Below are 12,987 nucleotides of genomic sequence, written 5' to 3'. Positions count from 1 at the left end.
GGACAGGGGTACCAGCACAGCACTCGCTATCACTGAATTCTCCATAACCTTGAGGATGCAGAACAGCCAGGACAGTCAGACCAGCTGAGCAGGGGGGTTGTTTATTAGCAAAATAATAATAATCAGGAATTCTTATACTACTAAAATATAAGTGCTGAATGGATTAAAAAATCAAGATATTGCGTTAACCTTTACTATCTTGAATGCCCTGTGTTCAAACCACCTTCTCATGTATCTTAGAATGCAAATGACAGCTTTAAGTACTTCTCTAATGCTAGGATGCTTTCTACTATCTCGAGAGGCTTCAAAGACTTCCAGCTGAGTGATATTTTTCTTCTGGGTTTGAAGGTCAAGGTGTTCGTCACTAGAAATTAAGGTACAGCAGAATCATTTTTTAGTTTGGTGAACAAATGGTTGAACTATAAATAAAAATTCTAGAAGACAAATTGTAACGTGCACCTAAAATAATTACAGAATCACATAGAATCCTTTTATTTACATGAATAGCTTGAAAAGATTGAAAAGGAACTGTTGGTCATTTACCATCTCCAATTACAGAATTAGCATCCAAATCTGCTTGCCAACTGTTCTGCTGCAGCTGCGTAGATCTGCACAATGCCCATGGCTTTGTAAACTATAAAGATTAAGTTCTTTTCAAAATTGTTAACATTTTGAATTACTATTTAACTGTACAGGTTTGTTGGTTTGTTTTTTCTTTTACAAAACGGAGAACATAAAAAGTTCTATTTTTGTGTGCAAATACACTGTAATTTGAGTAAGACTAAAGGAATAAATTACCTGCCAGCTCTTACAATTTAACTGGTAATACAAGCTATAGCTGATAGACAGGGAAAGCTTTAAGTGTCTCTTCCATATGAATGCAAACTTTCATGGATTTTATTAATGTGTATTCATCAAAGTTGCCAGGAAATTTCAACACACACACACATAAAACCAGATTTTACGAGACCAGAGAAATGTATTGAAACCAATCCTTTTCATAAGAACACAGCAGGAAATGCTGTATTGGAGATTTTCCTGTCAAAACAAGATAGCAGAAATACCAGAAAAGCCAAGATATTCAATACCCTGGACTATACATGTCTTTGCTTCAGTAAAATTGCTAAAAGTAATTTTAAAAACCTGAAAGCTCTCAATTTAATCTTGATACAGAGGAGTAGAAAGGAACTCTCTGAAGTTTCATCTCTACAGTCCTCCCATATGATGACCTGACTATGTCCCAACTGAGGAAATGATCACAATGCATATGATAAATAATCAAAAATGTTAGATTTTGCATTTCAAGCAGTGTAACTGGCAAAAAGGTAAACCAAACCATAGCTGAGGATTTTTCATCAATCAGATTTAGAATTTTCTCCTGAAGGTATAATTGTGAATAGAAATAGTCATTTTATAGTTAAGGTCATAAGCAGCTCTATGTTGTAAAGCCTTAATTTTGCTTAATACATCTAGATTGTGCCAAGATTAAACCAATCTGCTGGAAATATCATTCAACTGAGAGAAAAATGGTTTTTGATGCTTGGTATTCATAAAGTAAGGTGCTAGTCAGATAAAATGCTTGAGAAATTGAGATCTGAGTATTTCTCAAAATATTGTCTTTTGCTAGTTTTTTGTTTGTTTTTGTGGTTATATTATATTGAGTCTTTTAAAAACAAAATAACTTAAATGATGAATTTCAAAATTATTGGTTTCTGGTGTTCTATGGCACTTTCTTCATCTAGCCAAGAGCCTGCAGGATTTCTCATCAGACCATTTTCTTATAATTAAAAAATATCATTTGAACTTATTCATCACTCTATGCCACAAAGACAAATCTGTTCCATCAATCTTGATCTCTCTACTGGCTATAAAATCTTCCAGGTGTTTCATATAACCTCACAATATGGGACCATGATTTCAACATTCACTTTTAATCTGATACACCCTCTAATCTGTTTCACTGATCAAGGAACTGAACACTCTACCAGCTTAATTCAGCTCCACACCAGCAGAGAGTGTGCATTTACTTTTCCCCCAGATATTCTATTAGGGAAGAGCAACATTTTAATTTGTTTGTAGGATTTTGAGGAAATTGCAGTTTCATAGGTTGCACAGGGAATACCCTGACTGGATACTCATCACCACAACCTTTCTAGTAGACAAGTCCAGTGAGTTCCAGGTGATGTATCTACTCTGAGACATTAGAATGTACCCAGTATAAGGATATCCAAGGGCTCCATCTCTAGCCTAATCAAACCCACTCTCTTCAAAGACCAAGGAACAACATTATATCAGATGCACAGGAAGGGAACTACCTGACTGATTATCTACATGGGTATATAGAGTATACACAGTATTCCTAGAGATTATTTTTTTTCCAAATTTGGAGAAAAAGTCTATCAAAGGTGGGAGGGCAGGTCCTATCGTGATATCTTACAGGAAGAAAAGGTTGAAATGTTTCCATAACATTATTTTCAGATTTATTTCAGATTCTACATAAAGTTTGACTTTTCAAACAAGATCCTCAAATCAAAAAAAAAGCTGAGATAGAGGTAGATTATTTGAAGAAGGCAGGGCACTTGGGTAGAAGGAAAGTCTTCCTAAAATCAACACATTTAATTATTATTTTTTTAAATGAAAACGTATTTCAGAGCAGTTCTGATTTTGTAACCACTACATTCTTTTGTAGATCCATGATAAAAAGAAGTATGTGAAAGATATGGACAAGTGGCTGTTTGAAAGATCAAGTGTACAATCAACTCCTCACTTAGGTACAGCAGCTGTCTGCACTACAGATGTCTTTGTAAAATCAAATTCATGATGCAGATCTGATGGGAATGCATTGAATGGCTCTTCCTATTGAATTATACATGGGGCAATTTTTTTTTTTATAATATCACAATTTAATTTCATGCAATTTACATATTCTGATTAATAGCGCTGTGCAAAGATATATTTAATATGCTCTGGCACTGCTGTATAAATAATGTCTTATATCAGTATTTTATGCTGTTCTTAAAGATTAATTAATTTTATGGTTGTGTTCAGTTACACTGCTTTTTCTCTTGTATGCCACAAAAATGTATTCTAAACTGCCTCTCAGTGTAATTTCTCTCAGTTACACTATCTCTAATGGTAACTTTTACAGGAAAATTTACGGAAGAATATAGCTAAACAGAAAAAATGGGTTTTATTTAATAAGTGTTTAGAATATACCAGAGCAGAACAAGTACCAAGCATGATATTTGAAAAGGAATTTCTATCAGTTTATCTGCATTGATATATATCCCATCACTTACAAATTTCAGTTCAGATAATGCTACTAATTAGTTTTGGCTGATATTGGAGTATTTTGTATGCCCCATTTATAAAAGCTGTTTGCCCATCTGTTAATAGGTTGGAAGTGATTAAAGGACACTTATTTTGGCTGTTGCAAAGGCCAAATCATTTTAAAGCTGCAAATATGTGACAAAATCAGCTAAAGGTTTGCCAAGTTCAGGACCTGATTTTCTTTAAGCGTTGTGGTGTCTGCTTCCTTTCCCTCCTGCCTAAAGTGTCTATGAGTTTTCAGTATATAAAAGCAAAAATTCTGCCTACTATGACCACAACTTCTATCTATTCATTTAAACAGAGGTTTTGATGAACTTTCAATGTTTTTCAGATCTCTAGGTAAAAAGCATTTTTGCTGTTTGTCCATTAGCTTTGAAGAATCGCTTTTGAGAGCTTAGCTAAAATGTGGCTTACAAGAGCATTCAGCATCACTGTATTTTAATACCTGCGCCTTCTCTTCCTCTCTATTGTTTTATCAGCATGCATAAAAGAACAGGAAAATCAGAAATAAATCAATATGGGAAATATCAGAGGAAAAAGAAGACAAAAAAAGAGGTTAAAGGAATTGGATGAAAAAGACAGTCATGGACGGTGAGCTGGGAATCAACAGTAAACCAAAATCCCTAATATCACGAGTTTTATGTGTGCCATTATTGGGGGATAATTACGGACTTCAGGTTCATCTGGGGAAGAGTATTTCAGTCATAAGTTTAACTTCAATGAAGGTAAGATTTAGCCTTGTACAAAGAACTGGAATAACTTCTGTAAACCATTTACACCCTACGTTCTACCTGAAGGCAAAGCTCACATTTAAATCATACTTTGTTTCTTACTACATATACTTAAATTAATGATTTACGGTCTCAAGACAGAACCCAAGCTGATCTTTACTCCAGATGAAAAGCAGCAATGGAGTTTGAAAAGAGCATTCAAACAGATATTCTAACCCTGGTTTGCCTGCAAACCCCTAAATATTTTTTTCTTAACTGGATTTGAACTGTAATACCAAAGGGAAAAGACCAATAACTAACCCTAGACTTATTCGCTTCATCTGCAAATTTAATTTTATAAATGAGCAACATAAAGTGCTACCGACATACATTAAAGACATACCACCTGCTTTGAACTGCTTTAATGGAAAATCTGTCAAGCACTTTCTTTAATGATTATATGTCTTAAAAATTCAACAAATGAAAGGATTATCACTGAAATCATATTAATCTGCAAAGGATTAACAGCCTACTGTTGAAAGACTTCATGAACTGCAATAGGAGAGGATCTGAAATAAAAAATGCAAAGAGCTTTTCACATAAATAGTGCAGAAAGACTGTAGAGGTTGAAGCAGCAAAAGTGAAAATGGACTGAAATGAAGAATGGTGATGTGAATCAAACACATCAGCAGTGAAAATAAAACGACATCATAGAAAACATGCTGTAACATCCTTACCACCTGTATACTCACTTTCTTTTGTAAGTTTCTGTGACTGGCTGCACTCTCCTTGTAATTCGTAATTTTAATTAGATTTAGATAAAGTTATTTGAAATGTCTCGTTTAAAGAACGAAACAATTTTATTGAACATTCTGAATTAATGAACACTGGGAATGAAGTCTAGACTCCCTATGGATACAGTCCTTTCAAGGGTTAGAAAGACCCCCCACAGTTTACAAAATACTTTATCTTCAGCAGTACACAGTTTAGCTTTCAGAATTTCAAGACACAAAAAAATTGTTTTATTTCTCAGTTATATCTTCCCTGCCTGTAGGACATCAATGAAATCATGGCTGGGCATTTCTTGTTATTTAATGGCCAACAGAGTTCATTTCATCAGACCTCATTCAGTAGTTATCCATATTCATGAAGACACTTAAGGATGTGTTTGATTTTAGCTTTAGTAGGATTTAAGGATATGTTAAAAGTTAGGAACATACTTAAAAAGCTATGCTGAATTTGGATGGAGGCAATCTCATGCTTACCTGAGCTAAAGTTAAAATTAAGCATATGCTTAAGTGTTTTGCTGAATACAGATGGAGTGCTGAACTGAAGCCCAGTGATTACTCATAAGTGTCAGTATGTTCTCAATCCAGAAATTATCACTTTACAAATAAAATCTGAAGATATGCATATACATAATCAATGTATGGCTGAGTAGAATTTTGATGACCAGCTAATTACAATTCATGCAGACATAAATTAATAAGGTGATGAAATACCGCTTAAAGATGCATCCCAAATTATTCACTCAGGATGTACACAGAAGATAAAAATGCAACAGTAAAACAAAATGGAGGCATAAAGACAAGTCATAAGGACAGGTACAGCAACAGCTTTTGCTTCCAGCTGGGGAGACCATCCTCAGCCTCAGCAGCCCCCGTTTAGTTGGTCTCAGGGCCTGATACAAAAATTTACCTAGTTTCCTAAAGTGACTGTGTTATTAATGGGAGGTTAATATACACATCAAATAAACAGATTTCCCTCATCACACAGAAGAAGCCAGAATTGTCTTTCTGAGATTTGGGAACTCAATGACATTGAGAATCTATGGATTCTACTTGGAAATAGTGTAAATGTATGACTAAGACCTTAGTTATGCTTTCTATTTTCTTTGTTAGTTTTCAATATTAATTTCTGAAAGAAAAAGACTGAAAAATGAGTTTGAAAATAATTACATCAGTTTCACCTGCACTTCATATTTCTCCTTTTTGACTCAGCACTTGATGGAATGCTTTTCTTTTCATTGGTTTGGAAGTCTACTGTAATTTAGAAAGACAGAAGGAAGATCTAGTGAGTTATATACGTAAAATCTAAGAGAGCTCATAACTGCCATATATTTCAAAAACTCTCTGTATAGTTTTAAAATGTTCCTAATCTAGATAGGACTTAGACCTTTACTGAGGAAGACTAAAAAGTTCAAAAAAATAAATCCAACCTAAGCAGTAACTGCAAATGTTAGGGATGAACCTAGCAATGCTTTAAGGCTGAATATATAGGTTCAAAAAGGGAAAATACTGCTTTCCATTCTCCATCTTCTCAATGACTTCTCACTGTCCTACAAGAAAATAATTCTAACAGTGTTTTCCTTTAATGAATTACAGAAACACAAAACTCACAAACATTTGCTATAATTTTATAGATTAGGGTGTTTGGCTTTTGCTGTGATGTATTTTTGATCTGGTTACCTCTTAAAAAGGATATGCCATCTATAAAAAGAAAAAGACTAGAAGGAAAAAAACCCACCCAGTATATAGTTGAAGCGTGTCCTTGGCATTTTAATTCCTGTGTTCCTGAAATACAGTGATAAACAAAGCATGTTAAAGAATGCATATCTGTTATCACACCAAAGTACCACTGATCCCAATCTGCTTTTCCTAACAATGGCCAGCAAAGGAGTATAGGCAGCCATAAGAAACATAGCACTTTCAAGGGTGATTTGTCTCCATTATACACTTCTGATTATCAGCAGTTTAGTGACTGAGCTACTGGCAGCATCTGCACCCTTACTTTTAATAGCCACTGAACAACCAATGAGACATCAAATTGCCTAACCTCTTTTAGATCCCTTTTCTATCTCCAGACTCTGCAACACCTGTGGCTGCCAGATCCACAATTCAATTACACATTAAATGAAAAAGATTTTTCTACTTTTGCTCTAAATTTGCTACCTGATGATTTCATCAGAACCTTCTAGTTCTTGAGCTAGAAAAACCACATACATTATTCCTTCTTAGCCTTTCCCCTCCTTTCAAGATTTTGTTCCTGATTGATTACCTCTGTTGCCTAGGCTCCATGATACTGAATCAATGGATGGCAAAATGGTATATGATATCCATTATAATTAAACATTTCCCCACCTGATGATTCCCAGCTTATTTAGTCTGGTTTATGACAGAAACTATCCCAGCACTTCTGGCAATCCTATATACTACCTTCTGGATTTCTTTTCTTTTCAGGACAGCATGACTGACGCACGGTATTTAAGACATGGGTGTACTAGGAATGTAGTAAGGACTCTCTCTTGATCAGGAGACAGCTACTTTGATATTCTTAGTAAATTCCAATTAGATTATCAGCACTACAGCTGGTCTCAGGAGTCTCCCTATCAGTGAAGGACCTGACATATTCAATTGCCTGAAGGAAAGACAGGTGATTTGCTCCTATCCATTTCATGAAAAAGTGAGTCCTAATGGTTGCTTGCTTCCACATACTTTTTGATACCTCATGCTTCAAATCCTGCTCCCCAATCTCATTTACTCAAATCAGAGTCTCAGATTCAGCTGTACACTATCCCTGCCTGTTATCTACCACATTAGACCCAACTGTCCTCTGTGGACTCCCAGGTACTTAGCCCAGCTCCCACCCACAGATTCTTCTTCTGACCTGATGCACTTGGCTTTTGTCACTAACTTCTGACTGTAGCCTCTCCCCACACTTCTACTTGCCTTACATGTGGAGATGTTTTCTGTTCAGATCTAAATTCTTTTCCTTTCCATACCAAACCTCTTACTGTGTTCTCTACTCCTTCTGGTTAGCAATTTCATACAAATAAACACAAGGATTCCAAGTTCCTGCCTGTGTGAAAACACCAAATTCAGAGCTCATTCAGGTGTACGTCTGTAGAGTGATTCTCTCCACCAAACATTTTCTAATGTTAGACTAATGTAGGCAATGCATTAAGTACAACTAAACCACTCTTTCAAGCATTCTATTTAGCAAGTTTACTCACTGAGATGTTGATTATGATTTTTTAAGCAAAGAATGCAGATTTTAAAGGCTGCAAGTCAGTCCCCTGACATGTATTGCAGATTTCCAGCAGTTACTCAACTGTTGAAAAAAAAACATTCTTCTGCAAAGCTGATAATGCAATTCAAACAATTGCTATTGCAAATAGAAGACCTGGCTCTCCACAACCTTGCATATTTTGGGATCATCAGCCACAAGTGCAATTAACTGTTAGCTGATGGGAGAGCTAAAATGTATGCAGATGCTCAAGAATAGTCCTATTTAGTACCTCATTTTATAGGTGTATAGTTTTTGTCCATTTATTTCATAATTTCTGTGTCACCACTGAGTAGTCTTGTCCAGTTTGATTGGCTTTTATACTACAGCTATACTTTGGTCCTCACTTTTGGTTGTGATCTAGGGATTTGGGTCCTAAAGTTACTCCTCCCAGAAATAGGGTGACTAAAGCCTATAATTTTATCAACTCTATCAATTCAATTTGGAAACCCTGTCATCCACGTACGATACATGCTGAAAGGCAATCTACATTTTAGTTCATGTGCTCTAAAGCCAAGACAATGCCTAATAAAGTCACCAACCATAATTTAATATGAAGATGAAATTAGGCTTCTTGAGCAATTGAGATGTGCCTACTTATTTTAATGCCGTCTGGATGTTAACACCGGCTTTCTGAGGGAAAAAAAAAAAAAAAAAAAAACATGAGAAAAAAGTGGACATAGAGGTGCAGTAGGCATAGGACCTGCATAAAACTTTAAGAGTCACTCGCCAAAAGTTATTTTCTGGGCAAGATCCAACACTACAGTAAGGGACTTTTGCACAGCTCTGGATTTAAATGTATGAATTCAGGGCAAAATAGACACATGAAGTAACTTAGAGAGTTATTCAGTATCTTGGTAATTAACATGAAATTTCCCAATTGCTATGAAGATATTGTTGAGGCACTCATAGATCCTTCAGCTGTGCATATCAGTGATTCTGACTATGAGCAGACAATAGAAACTAAAATCCTACTATGCAAGTGATCAGCATGTGCCATGACGAGATCTCAGAATATCTTTGATATTCATGAATCAAGTTTCAAACACATACAAGTATTGTTCACTTCAAAAACAAACAGTTTGAGAAGATAAACCTTTGATCAGCATATTGCCACCCATAAGATCAGCATATTGCCACCCCTACAGCTGAGTAAAAGCTATTTTTTACCATACTTTCTTAAGCATTAAGTATTCTTTCTTAAGTAAATTGTGCCTTACTTTCTTAAAATAAGTTGACCACATAGCTTGAAGTATGTTCCCTTTTAAAAATAAGGAAAATCATACCATTGACCTCTGAAAAGTAGGACTTGAGAAATACACACATAGGTTCTTTACAATTTGCACTCACCAGGCCATTTGATACTCTGCTGTAACAAAGGAGTCAAATGGCTTTATCTTCTCAGACTCTTCCATATAAAACAGTGCAGTGAAGCATGTGTTTAATTTGGAATGAGCTGTTCCTGCTTCACACTATGATGAGCCACTTGCCAATTGAGTTCAGTCTCCTGCCTCCTGCTTGCAAAAGGAATTTAATTGGCTGTTACAGCAATCTGTACTCTGATAAGGTTGCTGAGAGAGAGAGAAAAAAAAGGCGACAAACCCATCTAGCTGAAGACCTCATACATATATTTCTTCCACAGTCCTCTATTTTTGCTGGTCCATCAACATCCAGTGTGTAGTTACCCTTCAAACAGCCATTCCTACCTCTAGATTTCCCATTTTTAACTAGGGCCATCCAAAAGTTCACTATTCGTTTACTTTCCTAAACTACCTTTCAAGTCTCCAGTATGTGATCCAATAGGTTGGATATGCTTTCATGTGAGGCTACCTCCCCCCCGATGAATTCAAAGCTTAATTCTGCCTGAGACAAGGGTGGCCTACAATAAAGACCTTGCTTCCACTTCACAAGCCACCTGTTATCTTCTTCACCAACCTGCCAACTCCTCTACTGTTTCCCAGTCCTGCTGCTCGCCAGCCCACTGTGCCATCTGCACAGCAGGAATTCAGAGATAAACTTACAAAGTGTTAGAAGTCTCAGCTTTGTCTCAGAGCCGGTGCTGCTTTGTGAGCAGAATAATTATTCTGGAGTAAAAGTAACTTTCATTTAAGAATAATGTCTGCATGGAAAGCTACTCCAGAATCAGGGGTAGCAAACTAATTTGTTCCATTCTAGCTCTGTTAGTCTGCTTCCTCTTTTGTACAGGGCCAAAGACCTATGTTAAATTTTCTTACTAGGACAGGACATATATGGATATAATAATTACTTTAATCTACAAAAAGAATAGAAAATTACTCAAAGTATAATTCCAAAATTTCCAACCATTTCGGAAAGTGATATATAAAATATTTCTGAAACTGGGAAGAAGCCGAAATGCAGGAATATTATTACTCAAAAGACTATTACAACTTCTGTCCCAAAGATTATTAAAAACAAAACAAACAAGCAAAAAACCAAACCAAACAAAAAAAATTACAAACCACAGACCACTGCAGCCCAAAAATTGGACTGGGTGTCACATGAAAGACTGGAAGACATGACTAATTTGCAACCGCAGATAAAAATTCCAGTCATCTATTATAGTTACTGGTACCACGTCAAAGAAACTCAAGACTTTAGTAATGGTCCCCGTGTCCCATAATGCTGGATACTGCCTGAATACATAAAATATAGAACAATTACTATCTCAAATGAGTTGCAATTGCAGTAAAGATCAAGAGACAACAGAGAAGCACAGACAGATAAAATAATACAAGGAAACAATGAAGTGAATTCAATTGATGTTACATGAAGTTGTCACAGTACATCAGGAGCTTAATGTTGTTACTTTAGAGCAGACAGTGCAGTAAATGTTAATCTTCAGAATGAGCATAAAGTGCATTAAAGAGGTTGTTTTGTACCTTCTACAAAGTTTTTCCCAAGCCTACCAGGTAACACAGAAAAAAACCACCTGCAATTGCATACTGGAACACTGAAACAGGCATCATTCATCAATGGGAAGAATAGAAGCTGATCATTCTATTGTGAATCAGAGATGATAGAGTGGAAAAGATGTTTCATATTTTGTTCAATTCAGATTATTGTGGTATTCTGTCTAAACTGGTGAATTTGAACCATGGAACCACTTTGCATGATAAACAGTAGAACTCTTTATCAGCCTTGAATCACGGTGCAGAAATGGGTAATTCACAGCTAGCTTTGAAAGAGCTTTCAATTCAAATAATGATCTCCTGTTTTAGGTCGAGTGCAAAACCCTACTAAAGTGCAAATCACAAGCAAACAAAGCTATCTCAGCTCTTAAAACACCACAGCTACATCTATTTCACCCCAAAGAAAACAAATAAATAATTCAAAATAATGGCATTCTGGCAATATAACACCTTGCTTATAACTTATTCTCTCTCATGTGTCTTTTGGGGGAAGATTTTATTAAGCATATTTTAAACTTTAATGAACCATTATCACTTTTTTGTTTCTGTTAATTTTACAGACAATACATGAAAGTCAGTCTGAAACAATACCCCTTGTGTGCAGATGTAAGCAAAGCTACAGGCACTTTCTGAGCCCACTCACTGTTTTATCCAGATTCACTAGCTACAGTGATCTCTGTTGCCTTTTCTCATTAAAGAAAATGCAATCAGAGATGGAAATACTCTGCAAGGTGATTTTCTTTCACATAAAACATTCAGTAACAAAGATGTCTTTGTGCATGACATGCTTTCTGCTTCTTCTTCACCACTTCTTGTGTATGTTTTAATTAAGGGTAGCTTTTCTTCTTGGTAGCTTAGACACTGTAGCTGGCTTTAATGGAGTAAAAATGCCATGCAGCAAGCTCATAAGTTTACACAGTAACTTACCTACCAGGAGTATAGACTTTGTAAATAGCTGAACCGATGCTGAAAATAATTATAAGAATGTGCACTGGATTCAGTTGTGAAAACAGTGGAAATACATTGGCAGTACAAGCCTGTCATCAAATCTTCTTTCAAGCAGGTATTTAACTATACAAATAAAGAGCACTGTCATGTTTTTGGATAGTGTGTCCATTACAGGTTCATTCACAACTTCACATGTAATTTCAAGATTTTGAAGTTTAGTTTTGATTTGCTGAAGAACAAAATCAAGAGATTCTACACTGTGGCTAAGGCCACCACTTGTGATGCCAGAAACTCCTATTGAATAAAATGCCTTGAATGGTCAAGCAAAGTGATTTCAACCTCATTTTTGCAACAGCCTGCACAACATCCCCTCTGCATGCTTGGCTTCACGAGAGGGTTAGAACTTCTGTTTTCTCCCTTTAGTCCCCACAGCAGATACTACTTTAGGCCTGAGAAAACGCCACTGAAACTCATTTCTGGGGGGAAAACATTTCAACTGTAGAGCTTTAGGATTTGCCCAAAGTCAGTGTATATTTCACAGTCATTTGCTCCCTGTAGAGGAAGTGCTGGCAAGTATAAACTTGCTAAAAACACTTTTTAATGAGCACTGCACAGTAAAGTCAGCCCCTGTCCTAATGCAAGTGTTTGCAGCATAGCAGGAGTTACTCTGACACCCTTAATTCCATAAAGTCACCCTGGTATGTAGTTTCTCAGCAATGCCTGCTGATGACACTTAGTCCTTCCTTTCATTCCTTCCATGGAAGTAGCGTTCCATACTTGTCTCATCCTTAGCATCATGAAAACCTAATAATTAAGAGACTCTTTACTTATGAAAGATAAGGCCAGGAATTTTGATGACAGATTAGAAATTACACACTTCAAAGAAATAAAAAATGGAGTTTTAGTTTAGATTTAAAGATCAGGTGCCTCTCAAGGCAAGAGGTAACCTGTTTTGTCTAGACTCCCCAAGACTCTTCCACTCTGTCAAAACTGAAAATTTGCTG

General features: G+C 36.0%; 1 protein-coding gene across 1 annotated transcript in view; it reads right to left on the bottom strand.

Moving 5' to 3' along the window:
• The window catches only part of IQCM (IQ motif containing M), a 75,329-nt gene that overhangs the window by 39,389 nt on the left and 22,953 nt on the right, over positions 1–12,987 (bottom strand). Inside the window, 4 exon segments of the mRNA XM_051790140.1 lie at positions 184–364; positions 3,503–3,557; positions 10,041–10,095; positions 10,693–10,759. Coding sequence (XP_051646100.1) covers positions 184–364; positions 3,503–3,557; positions 10,041–10,095; positions 10,693–10,759 — 358 coding nt within the window.

The sequence above is a fragment of the Manacus candei genome, unplaced genomic scaffold (genome assembly GCF_025592945.1).
Source record: "Manacus candei isolate 608988 ecotype Guabito, Panama unplaced genomic scaffold, ASM2559294v1 h1tg000028l, whole genome shotgun sequence".
Classification (NCBI taxonomy): Eukaryota; Metazoa; Chordata; class Aves; order Passeriformes; family Pipridae; genus Manacus; species Manacus candei.
The sequence above is the reverse complement of the archived record's forward strand: the minus strand, read 5'-3'. Positions and strand labels throughout refer to the sequence as shown.